The sequence below is a fragment of the Neovison vison genome, chromosome 12 (genome assembly GCF_020171115.1).
Source record: "Neovison vison isolate M4711 chromosome 12, ASM_NN_V1, whole genome shotgun sequence".
NCBI lineage: Eukaryota > Metazoa > Chordata > Mammalia > Carnivora > Mustelidae > Neogale > Neogale vison.
The window spans coordinates 107,697,641-107,717,301 of NC_058102.1; the positions used below are offsets into that span (position 1 = coordinate 107,697,641).

General features: G+C 50.8%; 1 protein-coding gene across 1 annotated transcript in view; it reads left to right on the forward strand.

Moving 5' to 3' along the window:
* CACNA1C (calcium voltage-gated channel subunit alpha1 C) overlaps nt 1-19,661 on the forward strand; it is a 621,853-nt gene that overhangs the window by 54,228 nt on the left and 547,964 nt on the right. Inside the window, exons 2-3 of the mRNA XM_044228473.1 lie at nt 2,320-2,641; nt 7,133-7,238. Coding sequence (XP_044084408.1) covers nt 2,320-2,641; nt 7,133-7,238 — 428 coding nt within the window. The remainder of the gene's footprint in view (nt 1-2,319; nt 2,642-7,132; nt 7,239-19,661) is intronic.

Genomic DNA, 19,661 nt, shown 5'->3' on the forward strand with positions numbered 1-19,661 from the left:
TAGATTTTGGAATTCAGCAAAAATGACAGTCCAGACAGGTACAAGCTTTGTAGCATTGAACAAACACATTCGTCGGGTCTTTTTTGGTTGCGAAGGACAGAAACCCAATTTGAGTTACCCTAAGCTAGATTACTTAAGTAATATAACCAGAAAGCTCAGGGTATGGCTAGATCAGGAGCCCGATGAGGTTGCTGGGGTCCATCTCTAGGACAGAGTGTCTCTGCATCCTGTCTGGCTAAGCCAGGTCATCGCTGATGTCCAGGGCGGGGGCGGGGGGGGGCGGGGTGAGGGGGTGGGGGTGGGGTTTGGAGGACAACAGGGCTGGTGGTGGAGGTGATAAGGTCTAGATAGGTCACAAGGGGAGCAAAAGTCATCTTGAAGATCAAACATAGAAGGAAGGATCCAAGATAAGGGTGGGGAGGGGTGGCTGGGAGAGGTGTCAAGTGTTCATCTGAATAACAGTGAGCTGCAGCAAGGAGAGAGACGGGCTCCCCAAGGCAGTTTTTTCTGGGCCCAGCAGTTGCCCTGGAAGAGCCTTGTGTACACAGAGCAGAGGGGAGGGTCGTTGTGGGGAGCCTTGGAAGCGACATACCTGCTCTAGCCACGGTTCTCTGGGCAACTGATGTGGCATCAGATGCCAGACTCTCTGCCCACACTGTCACCCCATTCTCTGCCGCTTCTCTTGATCCTGCTGCACCTGACCAGGTGACAAGTGTCAATGTCGTGCCTCTGTTCTGGGGTACAGAGCTCAGCCCAGGCTGAGCTGATCATGGGTAAACCTTGGAGGATCTAGGGTGAAGCATCCAGCGGATGCGACGGGGGAGGGCCCACCAAGTGGGCAGTCTTTTTTTTTTTTTTTTTAAGATCTTATTTATTTATTTGACAGACAAAGATCACAAGTAGGCAGAGAGGCAGGCAGAGAGAGAGGAGGAAGCAGGCTCCCTGGCTGACCAGAAAGCCTGATGCGGGGCTTGATCCCAGGACCCTGGGATCATGACCTGAGCTGAAGGCAGAGGCTTTAACCCACTGAGCCACCCAGGCATCCCCCAAGTGGGCAGTCTTAGAGGCAGTCCTGAAGGCTTCAGTTGCCCTTACACCAGAGAAGTGTGAATGCCTCTACTCTGGATTTCATGGTTCCCAAACAGGGTTCCTCCCTGTGTCTCCTCTACCCTACCCTGTCAATCCCAGCCATGCACAGCTCCCTTTCCCCGATATTGAATGCTACATGATGAATCACTCCAAAACAAAGTGCTTGTAGTAGTAAGCACCTGGCTGCCTCCTACAGTTTCTAGGGGTCAGGAATTGCTCAAGGCTCTCGCATGAGGTTGAGGTCAGATGGTGAGTGGAGCAACTGGGGAGTGACGGGGAGTCTCTCCCTGCACATGGGCTCTCTGTGTTGGCTAGTTTGGGTTTTCTCACCCCATGGCAGCCTCAGGGTGTGTACTGCATTGTTTTGAAAGGCACAGACTGTCATTTCTTATGTACTTTATTGGTGGATGGTCACCAAAGACCAACCCCATTTCAGGAGGAAGGGACATAGATCCTCTTTCCTAATGGGAGGAATGTCAAAGGATTTACTGACATAATGTAAAACCATCACATCCCTTAGCCCACTCCTAGTCAACCAACACTCATTGCCCAGATGGGTTTGAGGTACCTGGAGGTGACCTAACTTTGGTCCAATGCCTTCATTTCATTGTACTATTTTTATTTTTGGAACTTGGTTGCAGAGACTTGAATAATTACACTCTTCAATTCATTGTGCATTTGTCATCACTGATTCATACAATGACTCTCTCTTCATTCATTCACTCATTCACTCTTCCTTTTTATCCCTCTATCCTACTTTCCTTTTTTCCTCCTCACTTTCCTTAAACAACCATTGCATTATATTAAATGCATATCCTTTATTTCTGTGTGTTCTTATAAATGTGATCGACAGATCACTTTGCGTATGTACCGTTTTCCATGTCCTCCTTTTCCCACTTGCTCCATTTTTCCAGGTCCATACATGTGCCATGCATGTATGTTATAATGCATACATCTCCTCTGTCTGGTCGCCTAACATGAGTCAGTGAGACTGGAGAGGAGGAGTGACATGTCCAAGGTCACATAGACGAACTGGGACAAGAATAGTTTTCCTGACTCTTGTTTCTCAGCAGCACACACTCATGTTTGCATGGTCCCCCTCCCAGGCCCTTACATTAGTTCGAAATAAGATTTTTTTTTTTTTTTTTTAAATTGCGAGTCTGGGTTCCTTTTTCAAACTCCCCTGTTTTCTCCCTAGTAATTGCCATCCTCTGTTTTCTGCTCCTTCAGGTTCCAACTATGGGAGCCCGCGCCCAGCTCACGCCAACATGAATGCCAATGCTGCTGCGGGGCTCGCCCCTGAGCACATCCCTACGCCGGGGGCTGCCTTGTCCTGGCAGGCAGCCATTGATGCGGCCCGGCAGGCCAAGCTGATGGGCAGCGCCGGCAACGCGACCATCTCCACGGTCAGCTCCACGCAGCGGAAGCGGCAGCAGTATGGGAAGCCCAAGAAACAGGGCAGCACGACGGCCACACGCCCGCCCCGCGCCCTGCTCTGCCTGACTCTGAAGAACCCCATCAGGAGGGCGTGCATCAGCATCGTCGAATGGAAATATCCTTTGTGCTTGGCCCTGGGCGGGCTGCCCCCGGGAGCCCCAGTGGGGCCAGCCCCATGATTGCTCCCAGACCCACTGAATCTGTGTCCCTGGGGCGCTGTGTAAACGCAGAGTTTTCGGTGCTGCCCGAGACTCAGTGAATCAGAATGTCTGGAGATAGGACTCAGGGATCTGCTGGAGTGACAAGCAGGGTCTTTTTTCTCATATATTTTTTTCATCCCAAAAGCCGCATTTGAGAAAGCAATCCTGAGAGGTTATGAGATATCATCTAACATAGCTGAGCCTGTCCCGTGATCCGCGGGTGTGCTGGGTGAATAGTGGTCACGTGCCGCTTACCCCCTAGGCTTCTTTGCCTCCTGTGTCATGGGCCTGGTGTAGTTTTGTGACCTCCGCTCTCTGTAGGAGGAGGGAGCCCGAGAAATGCGAGAGGGCAGTGGTCAGTGGCCCACCCAGGCTCTTGGTTCAAGGCCTAGGAGCAGGTGTTCTCAAACTTGGCTGCACATTGGCATTGTCTGGAAAGTTGTAAGAAAACACCGGTCCCTGAGCCCTACCCAGGCATATACGAAAGTTCTCCAGGTCCTTCTCCTGGGCAGCCAAAGTGGAGAGCACTGGCCAGCAGTTTCAAACGCAGGTCCACTTTGCATGTCTACCCAGTGAGTGGGCCCTTCTGAGAAAAGGGCTTTGAAGGACCGGGCTCTCACTATGGAATTACAGGCCCCTTAACATCATGGGAATTGTGGGGTAGTGGAGATGGAAAGGATCTTCAAGGTCAGTAGGTCCAGCCCTGACTCGGCCCAGTGATGACATTGGGCCCCACATAGTCATATGGTTAGTGATAGACGGGACTAGAACTCTGGGACTTAGTGTTGGGCATTTTCATAATAAGAATTCATTCAGGGCGGGTTATCACATCTCCTGGGGCTCAGGATGGGAGGGTTCTATGTTATCCATGAGCTTCCATGGAAAGATTGAAGAACTTTAGTAGGTAGGGGTTGAAAGGCAAAAGAAGATGGCTCGGGAGGGAAGAGCTTCTGTTTAGCAAGAAATGTTAGTTCTATAAATGTTTGAAGCCCTCAACTCAAAAGGTAACTTTAAGAGAAGGGAGCATAAGCCTCGTGGCGGCTGGAGAGAAGGCCATCTGTCCTGAGTGGCCAGGCAGGCTTCCTGTTCCCAGAGGACTGGGTGAGAGGCCCGGCTCTGGGCAGCCCCAGCATGCTGCTGTCACAGCGGCTCCATCAGAACCATGCAGTGGGAGAGCTGGGGGCCATGCTTTCCCCAAAGGGAAGAGCATTGAGGCCTGGAGAAGCTGAAGATCTGGCCCAGATCACACAGCCTGCAACTCACAGAGCTGGGTTTTAAATCCAGGTTCTCCAAGTCCCCAATCCATGCATGTGCCCCTCCCCGTGCACCCATAGCACAGAGGAGACGTACTAGGGTACATGTTCAGAGGACACTGTCCAGCCCACAGGGATGTGGAGGGACCTGGATCTGGGGCCTGAACCACGCCCCATCATGGTGCTGCCCCCTGTATTCTGAGTGGTCACAGGTCATTGGAATCTTCAGAGCTTCCGTTTCCTCATCTCCAGTGGCAATAACCAGCGAGGGCGGCAGTGTCTGTGCCTGTGGGAGTCTGCTCAGAAAAACATGTCAGGGGATGTGTTCCGTGCATACGAGTTAAGTTCATCAGCTCTGATTTTTCCTCCTGGGACGGACAGCTCCCGGAGAGGCAGCTCTGTGTGCAGAATGGAGCAGTAGGTGGTGACGTACTGGCCTGGGAGGAACTGAAGAGGAGAGAGAGCAGCGCACAGGGCAGGAGGGGGAGTGTGGGAGAGCGGGGGCTTTGTAATGACGGTTTTTGGGGCACTGTCCATGGAAACTGGTCACAGAGCCACAGTGGGCCCAAGGCAGGGACCTGTGAAAGGACCGTTGACCAGTGTTAGCCAGGCCATGCCACCCCAACTGGGGGAATGTGCCCTCCCCTCCTGCAGGAAAGGAAGCAGGCCCAGCTTCCGCAGTGCTAGTGGATGGCGTTCCCACATTGCCCTGGAAGGATAGCTGGACAGGTCAGGAGGTGGTCTGGTGTACTCGCCTTTCTGCGTTCCTGGAAAGAGTGGAGTCCAATGCTGTCATTAAGAAGGAAAGACAGTTTAAAAAATGATCTGGCTGTCACAGGGTGACACAGTACATTTCCAGGTTTTACCTGGCTTCTCCTCCACTTTGCAGCTCGTGGCTTTTCTTATCTGCCTGATTGGTTTCTTTATACATTATCGTCTCCAGCAGTAGCCAGGGACTTTTAGCACAAGATGATGGATGGGTCGCCTGGATTAGGGGAAGGTGTAGAAGTGATTATGTAAGAAACACCCAAGCTTAGCCGCCACCCACTTTGGTGGAAGGAACGAGTTGACATTTGAGGACAGGTGCATGAGGTCTAACTCAGTTGAACCGATGTGCTGTAGCCCTGGTTGGGGGAGGAGGGGCACAAGGGACCAGATGACAGGAATGAAACCAGCCAGCCCCTGGACAGAATGGGACTTTAGTAAGCAGGTGGGGAACTGGCTAGGAGGGAAGGGGTTTCGTAGTAGGAGGTCTAAAATATGAACTTTCTAAAAATGCTTCAGAGTGACGTCAGGAGTGATCAGCTTGGAGATCAGTGTAGAGTAAGTCGTCCTTGCAAACTCCATCTTCAGAACCAGACTTCCTAGGTTTGAATCTCATCCTACCACAAGCTATGTGACATTGGGCAAGTTAGCATTTCACCTTTCTGTCTCCTCAATTAGAAGCGGGGATGATAACTGCACGTTCAGTTCGGGGGTTTGCGCGGAACAGAGCAGGGCCCAGCACCTCACAGTGGTGTCAGCCATTGTCCCGCCTGCTGTTGTCACCGTCTTCAACACCACCAGCTTCCTTACTGGTTCCTTGGTCAACTCAAGGGGCAGCATGGCCTATTGGAGAAGATGGGTCAGTAGGTCTGGCTCTGGCCCTGGCCCTGCTACTTGTCAGCTTGGAACCTGGGAGAGGTTGTTTTGTTTTCTGTATCTGTCAAGTACGGCGTTAGACTGCACATCATCTTCCTGATATCAGGGCACACACAGAAAATGACAGCCTTCGTGTGGTTTGCTGGTTAATGGACCCCCGGCTACACCTGTGTGGCCGAGGGGGTTCCATGACCAGCACAGTAGCTAAAGCCATGACCAATGTGCCTTCCAGGCCCAGAGTTGCCCTGTAAACGAGGTCAGAGGCCATTCACGGTGGGGGAGTGAATGCTGGACTCTGTGCTCAGGGTTCTAGGCATGACTGGGAAGTACCCGCTGTGGGGTTTCGGGAAAGTTTCTCAGGCTCTCTGGACCTCAGAGGTTTGGACGAGATGATCTCTAAGGTCTCTCTCCCTGCTTCAGTTTATTAACTTCGTGAGTACAGATTTCCCTGGGAGAGTTGTTCCCTTCTTCTAGAGATTTCCGTCCTCTTTCTCTTCCTTATCTTGTCGGGCCCCGTGGACGAGGCCGAAAACAGGGCAGTGCTGGGAAAGATGGGGTCTAAAGACCATGAACTGGCCTTCCCTTGAAGCTTCTCCTCTCTGGTCCTCAGCTGTAGGTGTAGGGTGAGGGGCCAGTATCATATTAACTCCTCTTTCCCTGGAGAATGGGTTCTGCCCAATACTTTGATAAAGAAATCTGGGCCCAAGAGCCTCACGAAGTGCATGGCTGTTAGTGAGTGAAGTTGGCTCGTCCCTCCAGATCCCAGCACACTCCAATGGAAGTCAAGAGCACCTAGAACATAAGGCTTGGCCCCTGAAGGTGGGGCCTCCACAGACTGAAGAGGGTTGGAGGAAAGATGGTGGCCCTGCCCTGAAGGACAGGACATAGGCTGCCACGCTCTTGAGGGTCCAGAGCACCCAGCCATCGTCAGGTTCCGTGCAAGGTGTCAGGAAATAAAGTAGGAGAAAAGAACAATAACCACTCCCAACTTCAGATTAAAAGATCAAAAGTAAATGTTCGAATTTCAAAGGAAAATCTCGACGTCAAGTTTGCCTCAATTCTGTCTCACCTCTCCCACCGCCCCCCCAGCTCGAGTCCCCCCCGGAGCGGGGGCAGCATGGAAACCACGAGAGAAGGGGTGTCGGGGGGACCGCCCATCCCGACCAGAGCAGACCCTGCTCTGTAGAAGCAACCCCAAGCACACACGGGGGAAAATGAAGTCCAACGCCATCTAAATAAATAAAAGAAGAAGAAAAAAAGTTTTTAGAAATCTGTGTTTACTCTGGCACGCGACTGGCCTCCACTACTTTTGACATATTAGGAAAAATTTTGGCGGGGACCCATTAGAAGCACTTAAAAAGGCATATGTTTCTTTTCAGAATACAAGGGGATGGAATGTATTGTTAAAACAAAATTCTTAGGAATCTTTGATTCATTTTAAAATATATGTATATGTATGTTTGTTTCACTTGTGCTTTCTGCAGCATTGACTTCCTTAACTCTCTTCCTCAGACCATTTGAAATAATTATTTTACTGACTATTTTTGCCAATTGTGTGGCCTTAGCGATCTATATTCCCTTTCCAGAAGACGACTCCAACGCCACCAATTCCAACCTGGTAAGTCCACCATCTCGTCCTCTCTGCTTTTCTCCCTTGGTGGAGGACCGAGCTCGGATCACACGGATTCCAGGTGGAATGTGGGGAGAAGTGAGATGTGCGTGCGACACGTGCGGGGTGCTGCCGAGCTCAGAGCTCAAGTGCTGTTGCTGTTTATTCAGATCAGCACCTGTCTTATCACAGCCTGTTTTCAGGAAGAATATTTCAATTAGGTGGTGGTTAGCTCTGTGTGTGTGTGTGTGTGTGTGTGTGTGCGTGCGTGTGCGTGTGTGTGTCTTTGTGTCGAAGGCTACAAAATGTGCTGTCTAAGTTGCACATGCAGGTGTTTGCAGGAGCAAGCTTTTATTCTTGGATCACTTTTGTATTTATTTTGAGCGATGGTGTCCCATTGGTAGGGTTTGCTCAGGTGATCTGTAGTATCACTGCACAAGAAGCAATTTCTAGGAAGCTTTTAGGAAAGTTTCCTGTTGCAGCCAAGATGCATTATTTAGTTGACGAGGTTTTATTTTCTTGGGAAAGATGGCTTTCCGTTTGGATTGTTGGGAATCCAGTGCTGCTGGCAGTTCGGGGTTAGAATTTGTCCATGGAAAAAGCGTGGAGTGTGTTTACTTTTGGCCGAGCGTGAAGTCATTACAGAGGCCTTTGCTCCGTCTGGGCATGGGAGGAAAAGAGCTCTGGAATGCAGCTGGCAAAATCGGGGCAGTCCGGGGTGCCTCTGCCACAGGCCGTAGGAAAAGCCTGTCTCTCTTGCCCTCTCCAGCAGACACCATAACTTTTCCTGTGATTCCCACCAAATGCATCTTTCCCCATCATTAGCACCTTCTCTAATTAGCGAGATGGGACTGTCTGATGAGATCGTTCTGAAAAGAAGCAGGAGCGTTACCAAATTCTCCTTTCCCTTGTTGCTGGCTGTGGATAGCACCACGGCTGGAGTTCTTCTGCTTCTTAACCTTCGACATTTTCTTTAGCCCCCTCAGCATCTGAACTGGAGGCACATTTTCAGCTCCTCAGCTGCGTTCCCCAGTCAGTTAGGCCTGGCTCCACACCGAGTAAGGTAGTGTGGCTCGGCTGGGGCGGCGTGTCAGGGACAGGTTCCAGAGCTGGCCCGGGAGCTCCGAGGGATGACACGGCCAGAGTCAGCAGGCGGAGCCCTTGCTGCCGTCCTCGCCGCCTTCCTGAGGCGTGACCTTGTCTCTTAACAGGCAAGAAATCTTTCCTGTGTCAGAATAAGTACAAGCAAAAGTGTTTCCCGAATGGCCCTTCAAGGAGGAGCACCTTCCAAGGGCTGTCCTTCTTTGCGTGTCCACCCCCCCTCTCCCAGCCTCCTGAAACCCTCACAGCTTCGCACTTAATCTGCAACTTGAAAAAAAGACTCTGTGTTTTGTTCCGAAGAGGGTGAGACTTTGGGTGGACTCCAAGCAACAGCAGTGGGGAAGATGGACAGAGAGTTTTAGGGGGTTTGCCTTTAGTCTCTGCCTCAGCCCCTCTGGCCCAGCTCCCTGGGGGATTAGCAGCAGTGAGGGGCAGGGGAGCCGCTGCTCTGAGGGCAGACTGTGCTGGCTGCATCTGGGTCTGGGAAGCTCGCACTTGGTGGGGGCGGCCGGGCTGGGGAGACCATGAGGAGCTGTGTTGGACCTACTCCAGAGCTAGGGAGGAGGTTGCCGGCTGCAGAGACTGCTGGAGGGACAATGGATTTTTAAAATCCCACTGCAGAGTGATGGAGGTGTTCTGAAGCTGGGTGTGCAGCTGTGTGACTGCACTAAAAATCCTGGCGTCATACACTTAACAAGGGGTGACTTTTATGGTATGTCAATTATACCTCCGTAAAGCTGTATTTTAAAAAAAGAGTAACACCGGCGTGAAAGCCAGAGCCTCACAAGACCTCCCAGTGCCAGTGGCTTGTTGTTCTTTTCTTCCTTACAAATGAAGGGGGAGGTTACATAGGTGGAGGGAGAGAGGGGATGGGGACAGCCAGCGAACTTTGTCGTGAAGTTACTAGGAATTTGGGGCGTGTGGAACAGAGGGTGCAAGGTTGAAAAGGGGCTTCTCATTGCTAGAGCAGTTCCTTGTTCTTTCAAGTCACAGCTTGGCCAGTGACTTACTAAGGGAAGGAAGCGTACTCATGTTTCCTTTATCCCCAGTCCAAACACACACAGACGCCCAGACACACATGAGGGCACAGAAGCGTACACACACACACACACACACACACGGATACACGTGCAGAAAGGCATGCACAGATACACATATACAGAGAGACACAGACATACATACACAGACACATTAACACACATAGACACACACAGACACAGAGACATATGCAGACACACACATAGAAATACACACAGAGACACATGTACACAGAGAAACACACTCATGCAGATACATACATAGAAATAGATACAGACACACACACAGAAACAGACACACACACAGACATGTATACACAGACACACATAGACACAGACATAGGCACACACGGATACACAAACATACACATATGCACAGATACACAGAAACACATACACACATACATAGACGTATACAGACATACACACAGACACACACAAAGACACAAGCACATGCTTCCTTAATTCTGCTCTATCCGAGCTTCCTTTAATATATATGTAATTTTAAAATTTTAATGTTGACATGTTTTTGCAGGAAGAGTATGCATTTGCTACTTTGGCCAGTTTGTTTTTGCTCTCTCTTCAGCTCCGTGCTCTCTGTGTTCTGTCCCTATCTCTAGGAAATAAAAGATATGGATCTCAGTTGGCAAACTCAGGAGGGAAAGAAATGCAACTTGTTTTTGCTTTTCTCTCACTGACCATTCTGCCTGATTTGTGACTCCTGTTGCCTGAGGCCATAAACCTCACCTCTGTAAGGTCAGGGCTCTCAGCCCCTTTCCGGGAGTTGTAGCTCAGGGCCACTGCATTGTGGAGCCAAGGGGACATGCTGTTCTTGGTGTGGCTGAGCCACACTATTGAAGTGGCCTTGTCCTCCTGGAGGGGCCTTGGTCTTTGGTCCGCGCAGGCGGTGGGCTCTCTTGTTCCCAACATGGGGTCTCTTGATCTGTAGCTCCAGACCTCTCCTGGCCCTGCTGGGGCTGTGAGAATGGAGACATGGTGAAGATTTCACAGGCCCCCTTTCAAGGACATATCCCAGGATCTCACTCGTTTTTGTTTCCTGGCTGATGCTCCCAGGTTCGCCAACTTGAGATCTTTGTTTGGGGCAAAGTGGCACAGCAGAAGCCCCTGTGGTCATGCAGACTGTCCTCAGTGCCCTGGCTTACACTCCTTGGACTCTGAAGCCATGTGTGACTCCTATTCTCTGCATCCCACTGAGTCATACCTTCCCTGGGACACTGAAGGCCACTGACCTGGTGGCCAAGGGGCATTAGAAAACCCCTGAAACAACCAATGAAGCCAAACACACATTGGCTTATAGGCCAGGCTATCATTCTGCTCCCTGGATGTAGCCAATATGAGCCTTGTGATTTGGGCCCTCCTCTTCCCCCTTCTCCCTGCAGCATCTCATGTTGTGAGATGCCCCTCAGCCCCTCTGTAGAACTCTTTGCCTTTTGGCTCTGGGACAGAGTTACTATTAAGTCCCCTTCTATCTCTTCCAACTTTCTCCCTGCTTCTTCTAGTTTCTAGTGTTGTTTCTACAGGAACTTTGACCAGGTCGCTGTCCGGGTCCTCTTATTTTCTCTTTTTGTGGTCTCCCTTTGGTGAGCTCATCTACTTCCACAATTTCATGTTCCCCTTCTAGGTAAGTTGTTCCTAGACTTAGGTGTCCAGCTCTGAGCTCTTCCCTAAGGCCTGGACTAGTGTTTCCTGCATTAGAGGGGCCCATGGACCTGTGCAGTAACTCCTGAGACCGCCCTGATTGATATAACCACTTGGATAACCTCAACGGAAAGATGCCAGTGTGTGGGTAGATCTGATTCAGATTTAGTAGTTCTGGGGCATGGCCTGGGAATATGCATTTGAAAAATTCTTCCTGGGCTGGAGTTAAGGGACTAAGGATTAGTCAGGTTTGGGAACTACTGGGTTTTTGGATAGTGCTAAATTTTTTGTTGGGCTGATGTGAGTCCATGCCTTGGCCTTACCACTTTGTCTCTTAATCTGGATCTTCATGTGGAGTTATTTCATCATCTTGAAGCTCCAATCCCTGGCCTGGTAGATGGAAGTCACGCCCCCGCCCGGGGTTCTGGGGCAGAGAAGGGCCAACAGCCGGCAGGAAACACCCAGGGTGGTCCTGGCCCACAGGGATGTGCGCCAGGATGTCCCGTAGACCCCTCAGACAGGCAAGTCCACGTAGGATTCAACTTCCTTCTCCTCACACAACCGGATTCCAAAAAAGAATGTAAAAGAAACCATGCATGAACATTGCTTCTGACCTTTGCCTTTAGCCTAGTCGCTGATTCTGTCAACCTTGATGTCATACAGAGTCACCTTGAACACCTTCTGACCCTCACCATGCTCATTGAGCAGATTCAGATACGGCCATCACATTTAGCTTCCTTTCTAGTTCCAAAGTCATTTGTGTGAACTTTCTGGGCCTTCACTTCTTTATCTTTAAAATGGGAATATTTACCTCATAAGTTGCTGTGAGGATTAATGAGGTAAGATGTTTAAGGCTCTTAGAAGAGCTCCATGAGGAGAGCTCCGTGTGGGGGGTGGTGGTATTGTTACCATCCTGCCATGGACAGCATCCCCCCAGGCCATTATGGCCTTTTGCCTGGACTCTTCCAGTCACTGCTTGCCTTGTATTCTGCCTCCGGTATCTCCTTCCATGGGTCAATCTTGTGCTCCTTCAGTCATTTGATAAACATGCATGCCAAGAGCCAGGCACAGTGTTTGGGATATTTCAAGAAGCAGACAAGAAAGATAAACATACAGATGTTTGCAAATAGTGAAATGTCTTATAACGGGTCAGGGTGTCAGGGAGGAAGCATGGATTCATTTAGCTTTTGGGAAGGGGGTAAGGGAAGGCTTCACATGGGAGGTCATATTTAAGTTGCATCTCCCAATAAGAGGGGATTTCCAGGCCAAAAGAGTCATTTCAGTACACAAGGGCCCTGAAGTTGTGCCCTTTATGACTAGAGTTTCAAGTGAACGAGAAGAGAAGAGCCAGGTGCTTCCGGGCTTCCTGGACCACACCAGCAGTTGAACATAACTGCAGGTGATGAGAAGTTCCTGAAGATCTTCAGAGCAGGAGAGGGCTGGGTCTGGGAGTATATGTGGGAAAGGGTGCTTTTGCAGCATGAAGCTGGCTTGGATGGAGGTCTCACTGTTTGTGAAGAAGAAAAGAAACTGCAGAAGTCTGGATAATTGTGACGGATAGAGAAGAGGGTGATGGATTTAGGAGGTAACCTTCCCTGGACCTGTGACAGTTGGATATTGCAGAAGAATCAGAGAGAGCTGACTCTGAGGATGTGATTGCCCTTAGCCAGGAGGCTGCAGGAGAAAGGTCACATTTAAGGGGAAAACACTGAGGGGTACAATTTGAGCTGTGTTATCGAGGAGCATTGGGATGGAGGTGTCCAACAGGCAGCAGATATGGGTTAGGGGCTCAGGAGGTGGTTGGTGCTGCAAAGGGAGGAGTGAGAAGACAGAAGGAAAAGCCACAGGCCCAGCTTGGAGCACTGGCGGGGTGGAGAGCAAGAGGAACTGGTGTCCCAGGCTGCGGCCGCCCAGTGGACAGAGTGAAAGGAACCACGGAGGACATGACAAAGGTTTGGCCTGAGAAGTTAGGAGGGAAACCTGAGGGAGTAGAGCCTTAGCAGCAAAGGTCAGAGGGTTCAAAAATGTAAAAAAGAGACCGTTGCTAGCTCAGATTTGTCTCTGTGGCAGCCCTGCAAGTCCCAGGAGAATTGGCTTGCTTAAGGGGGAGGTCGGGCTCAGGATCTAGTGCAGGAGGAAGGGATGTAGGTCTGCATCTGTAGTCTCCCCGAGGCCCTGAGAGAGTAGACGCATAACCCCTATTTGCTGAGCGTCAGTGTTGTGCCAGAACGTGGTCCCCGATCACTTAGGTACCCCTAAATAAAAGCGCGAGAATTCTCCCATTACTTTCATGGCATGGTGCCATCTTTTAAATAAGGAAGTGCTGTTTCAGAGTCCTGCTCTCAGAAACTGCAGAGGAGGGACGATGGCGACAGCAGTGGTGGTCAGACCTCGGGGGGTAAGGATCACATGAAGACCTGCTCAGAAAGTACACTCCTAGGCCCTGCACCCGGAGCCCCCCCCATTCTGTGTCTGGAGGGGGTCCTGGGGTCCCATTGGCAAGCAGCGGCCCGGGTGACCAACGCAGGTTGGGGACTGGGGACTGCTCTCCGAGGACAGTGATTCTGATCTCGTCATCGTAGAGTGGACCCTCCTTCGGCTTGCCCGCCCCAGTCTGCCACTGCCTACCCACAGCTCTCTCTGGGCCACGTCGGCTGCCGAGAGGTTTCCCACTCTGTTGGGCTCAGAACAGACTGTTTAACGCAGCGCGCTCGCGCTGTCACAGAATTAGCCGAGAGTCTTCTTCTCACACACACTGGCAAGCCCACACCTGCCCCTGCTCCTGCTGTGCCTTCCCTTGCAAATTTGTCAGCTTCCATACATTCTCCGTCACCCTCTCCTTTCTTCTGCCTCCTTAATATAACCCCCATTTATTTTTCTAGCACTTGGCTTTCTTCTCCTTCTGAGACATGAAAAGTATGCTGGGATCGGATTTTTTTTTTTTTTTGGCTCTTTCTCTCATTACTTAAAGAAAAGTCTGTTCTGTGCTCCACCTCACTTGTACTTCTGCACCCAAATCCATCATCTTTGTTATCTTTTCTCATGTTAGGGAAGCATCTTGAAACCGAGATGGGAGATGGCCCATGACATGACATTTCTCTATGTATTATTCACAGTCTTGTCACTGGTGGTGCCACCTGCCATGCAGCTCGTCATTTATACCCTGTCCCACCAATAGCCGTTACCCAGGAGTTGCGGGGTACGTAGGCGGTCTGTCGAACCCCCTCTGGGCTCGGGCTGAACGCATTGCGTGTGGGAAACTCCCAGGTTTCTCAAACTCTGAAGTCCACAAAGACTTGGCTTGGGTTGAAATAGTAAGAGAATATATTTGGCATTTGACCTTGTGCAAAGAACAGTGCTGTGTACTTTTTGGAGCAAGAGCCAGGCTCTCGGCCGAGGCAGAGAGGCCAGAAAAGGACTTGTTTTGGGGCTGGGCTTGCTTGCATCTCCGCGAGGGAGTGGAGAGAGCTCAGGGGGATGGGTTGCTCAGAGGCTCTTGAGTTACGTCAGGAAGAGGGTTGGGATGTCAGATTTTCCCATTTCCTGCTATAAAGTTGGGCAGTGATGAGCGTTGGCATCCTAGGCTGGCCATGAAGGTTAAATGAATTAAAGTATGAGAAATGCTTAGAATGGTGCCTGCCACAGCAAATGTGTGTTGTCCTTTAGAACCAGAGGCCGAAAGCTGTCCCCTCCAGCTGATTCCTTGGGGTAAGTCAGGATTGGTGGCACTCAGGCTTGCTTTTACACCAGAAGGGTAAGAGAGGACACCAAAAGGCCCTGTTTCCAGCAACTCTCATGTGGCAAGACTGACACATGTCTTCGCATGCCTCACCCTCACCGTCAGACTGCACAGGGAGCAAAGCAGAAATGCATTCATGGAGGAGAAAATGAGCCCTGAAGGGACATCCCTGGGTGGCCTGTAGGGGTCTCCGTCCCTCACACCCACAGGTGTTTTTTGCCTGGAACAAGCCTGTGTCTGTCCCTTCCCGGTCACAGCTCAGGAAGCCAAAGTGGGCCAGAGCACTGTAAATCTGAGCTTCCCCCATCCCCAAGCTGGAGGGGCGAAGACACTCCACAGTGTAGTTTAGGCCACTCCACATCTTGGGAGGAGTCCAGGACCTGCCCACCGGGCGTGAAGAGACCCCTGTCAGAGCTTCTATCTGAGCAGTGAATAAAAATGCCCGTTGGGAGGCTCCTCCTCTCCCTGCAGTGAGTTTTGATTTCTTTTATCATCAGGCTTGTCTTGTCTTTGTGGGCTTTCATGCATCAACAAAACGTGATTTACCATTGCTACCTCATACGTGTCCTCCTCATGCCCCAGCCGCACACCCTCGGCAGGAATAGTGGGGCTGTAAGGTGTGCTCACAGCAGATCACAGGTAGCAAGCTGCAACATCATCTGCGAATCTTCTCTGTGCCATGTGGTGGTGGCGGGGAGGGGGGCTGGGAGGGGAGCAGGCAGCAGCGCCGAGGCGGTCTTTATGCATTTATTTATTTATTTTTTCTAAGTAGCAATTTTTGCAGAAAGTGCCTACATTCTGCAGAATGAAGCATACAGATGATCACGACTGAATACTTCTTGCATGAATGAATAAACACAGACTGGTGTTTGAGGATACACGGGAGCAGAGATTCTTCTTTTATTAAACATTAGCTCCTATTCCTTGTAACATTTCCCTGTGTTCAACCAACGTAGACCACTTACACTCTTAATCTGCACCTTAAAAAAAAAGTAACATGCCGGATTAAGGTAAACTTTGGCAGAGATTTTATAGATGAGAGAATTAGCAGGACGCTGTGTTTCAGATCTGCGTGAGGTCTCCCGTCGGAGATTCTGTCCGGCTGACCTGGGCTGAGCGGGACCTGGGTGTGTCTGCAAATCTATCCTGAAGCCAGGGCACTGAGCTAGGAAGGGAGACAGAAATGGTGTGGCCTTAGGTCGGTCACTTAACCTTCCTGTTTGTGTCTCTGCCGCCCCGTGGGAGTAATCAGTCCTGCTTTGTCATAGTAATTGCCTTTATGCAGTGACCAGCAGGTGCCAGTGCTTTGCAAACACTCTTCCTAATCCCCACAGCAATAAATTACAATATCTATTTACTTCTTTCCTTGGGGGTGGAGAATTCATCCCTTTTGTTTGCTGCTCTATCCCCAGGGCCTGGCGCATGTCAAGCTCTTGATAAATATTGGAGGAGCGAATGAATGGCCCCTGCCAGGGTTTATCCCTTTGTTTCAGGTGAAGACACTGTGCCTCAGAGAAGTGAAGTGACTTGGTGAGTGAGGGGCAGGGTCTTAATTTGAACTCAGGACCATTCGGTACCATCGCTTGGGCTCTTTGCTCTGTTCTCTGGAGTGTGTAGAGTTGCTGTGAGCATAGAAGGAGGTAGAAAATGTTTCCAAGATTAAACCTGCTGCAGCGGTATTAACAGGTTAATTAGAAAAAAAAAATCCAACAAACTTGGTTCTGTTGGAAAATGAGTTCGGTAAGCCTCAGGCAACCAAAGTTATTAATTTTTCGTTAGACTCCTTGGGGTCTTTAACACGTTAGTAACACTCACTACTTAGTGCTTTGAGTGTATTAATGCATTTAAGCATCATAATAACCCTATGAGATAGACACTGTTATCCCATTGAACAGATGAGGACACCGAAGGTCAGAGAGTTGAAGTAATTTGCACCCGGAAACACAGCCTCCAAGTGAAGATGCTGCTTGTAGACAGAGGCAGTTACTCCCAGCACCTTTTTCTCAGCCCCGGACTCCCTGGGCCTCCGCCCACCTTCCCACCACAAGACTGGAGCACACCATGGGGAACAGAGAACACTGTGCTCAGGTAAAGCAGTGGCTTGAAGCCCCCTACACAGGAGACAACTTGCAGAGGCAGGGCCAGAGCTGGGAGCAGGGCAGGACACACTGCAAGGCCAGCACAGCTGGGAAGGGGGGCGGGGAGGGAGGCTGCCTCAGGGGTGTGGCCTTTCCCAGGGGACCACTGGCTCCCCATTGAGCTGTGCTTCCTGTTACTGGGTGCCCTGGGGCAATTGTTTGACTCAGTGTTTCCTCACTAAATATTTCAGAGGAGAAGGCATTGTCGCTCTGCGTTCGCCAGCGGATGGGGTGCGAGGAGAGATGCTTTGAAGTCTAAGTACAGTGACACCTCTTGCTCCATTTTTATCCATCTACCTTCATTTTGGGGGGAATATGTTCCATATGTATTCACACCCAGGGTAATGGAGACCCTTTCATGTACCGAGCTCCTTTTAATGGAAGTTTATTTGAAGAAAGTCTTTCTGGAATGTAAAATACAGGTCCCTGGATCTTTAAAAAAAGAATTCTCAGCATACTCTGTGCTTTTTCTGGGACTGCACAGTCATTGGGAATATTCAGTATATAAATTTGTGTAATTCCCGAAAGCTGTCGAGAGGGTGAAGGAGAGTCCAGATGGCCCCTGAACACTGTGACCTGAGACGGTCTTTGGGCCCTGTTTTCATACACCATCCTTGTTGGGGTGTCTCCTGCTCCAGGAACGGCCCTTTCCATTTGCTGTTTTCCCTCTCCAGGGAGTGTAGGCACTAGATCCCCAAAGCCATCCTATATGGGCAAAGTCTGAGTAAACAGATTCCGACTCATGAGGCTCCTTTATAGGTAAGGTGCATTAGCTTTAATGTGTGGCGTTTAGAAAATTGATTTTGGCTTCTCAGAAGCCTTTTTCCCTCTTTATTCCCGTGTTCCTCCTGACTTCTGTATGATTGAAGTTGTTGGGTTAGTGCCTTCCAGCAAGCAGGGGTGACAGCAGCACCGTCCACACTCAGGGGCTCCCACTTGAAGTGCTGCCCGCAGCGCGTCTCAGTGTTCACTCACTTAGTCCTCGCAGGAACTCCGGGAGACCTCTCTTGTTATTAGTATAGACATCTCATTTTCAAGATCAGGGCAGGGAGGCACAGAGGAATGAACTAACCAGCCCCTGGAGTGTGGCCTGTCAGCCCACGCCCTTCGCGGCTGCGCTCCGTAGCTTTCAAAAGGTGTGTAAGGGCCGGGTATTTTTCTAGAATATGGTCCTTTAATCACCGGAGGCACAACTAGCACGCCTGTCACATAGGTGATGATCTGTTGAGGGACAATGGAGGGACCATGGATGTGGGGGTAAGCCCCTCAGGGACGGTGTTGTGTCTGTCCAAGTCTCCAGGGCAAGGCCCATAGCCCCTACCCGGTGCCCTTTGTTAAGTGTTGGTGAGGAGGGCGCTCGTGTCTACCCACCGATGCCTGAGCACACTTGGCTTTGACTCCTGCATTCTTTCAAAGACCCGTGGCTCATGTGAGCTGACATCCTTAAGCGGATAGGCCTTCAGGTTTTCTAAACAGCGGAGAACCTCAAGTTGGAGTGCAGGACCCAGAATCAGCCCGACTTCCTGAGATGAGCTTAAAAACCCGAGTAAGACTTCTTGGGGACAGAGGCATTGGAAGTAGTTTCTGAGAGCCAGAGAGGCCCCACACTGGAGCAAAGAACCCTCCTGTGATCCTGATCACTGCAGTCTAGTGGCTGGGCCAGCAGAGTCGGGTGTGGGGGACCTCAGTAGCCCTGGCTCCAGGTGCAGGCCATGTGCCTTTCATGGTGGGGGGCTTCATGGGATACGGTCAGCACTCAGGGCCCCACGGGAGATGGGAAAACATTATAAAGCCTCAGCCTAGACCCTGGAGAGTGTGATGGCGGTGACAGAGCCCTGGGCTTGCAGTCACCGTCCTGGGTTCTTGCTGCAGTTCGGCCAACAGCTAGTGGCACGGCCGCATCCCTCTCTTTCCCCAGCCTTCAGACACAGTCATAGCAGGTCTCAAGTGAGAGGATGCACGTAAATGCTCCGAACATGCAAAGCGCCACATGGACGTCGCTTCATTCTCACGGTAACGGTTATCAAAACGAGACAGAGAGATTTGGTCTCTGACCTGTGTACTCCTTGTTTTTCTGGCATGTTCCCCTGTGAACCTTCTCTTTTAGCCTCCTCTCAAGATAACTTAGAGATGCAAACGAACTAAAAGCCAAGTTCCAAATTTAGTTCCTGACCTTTCCAAGATGGATGGTGAGTGGTGTGGCCATAACCTGCTTGCTGCCGGCAGTGCGGCTGGGCTGCTGGAGCTTGGGAAAGCCGGGCAAGTGGACAGCCGTCCGATTCTTGACTGGGCCTGGTACCACCATGACCAGGCATAGGGAGCCCCTTGCTGGGGAGCTCATGGTGTGCTCATCTTGTTTGCTTCTTGGGGGCTCATTCAGCTTGGGCACAACTGAACCTAGGGCATGAGTCGTTCCTTGCCCTGTCCCACAACTCGTAAAGCCGTCCTCACATACAGAGCAGAAGACACCTGAAAACACGGGAGTTTGTCTGTCTGTGCTCTAGGACACACGGTCACATGCCCTGGGAAGGGTTCGCTCTCTGGCACCTTTGAGTCCTCAGGGCCAGGGTCATACCTTGAGAATAGGAAGGATACCCAGAAGGGGACTTCGTGAACTGAATCAGGTCTTCTGGAGACTGGAGCACAGGGCCGTGGGACTGGTGGCCAGGTCGGAGAGCGCAGGCCTGGGAAGAGCTTGTGGATCGATGTGTGGGTGGGAGGCAGGCAGCAGGAGACCTGGGCTGTGTTCATGGTTCAG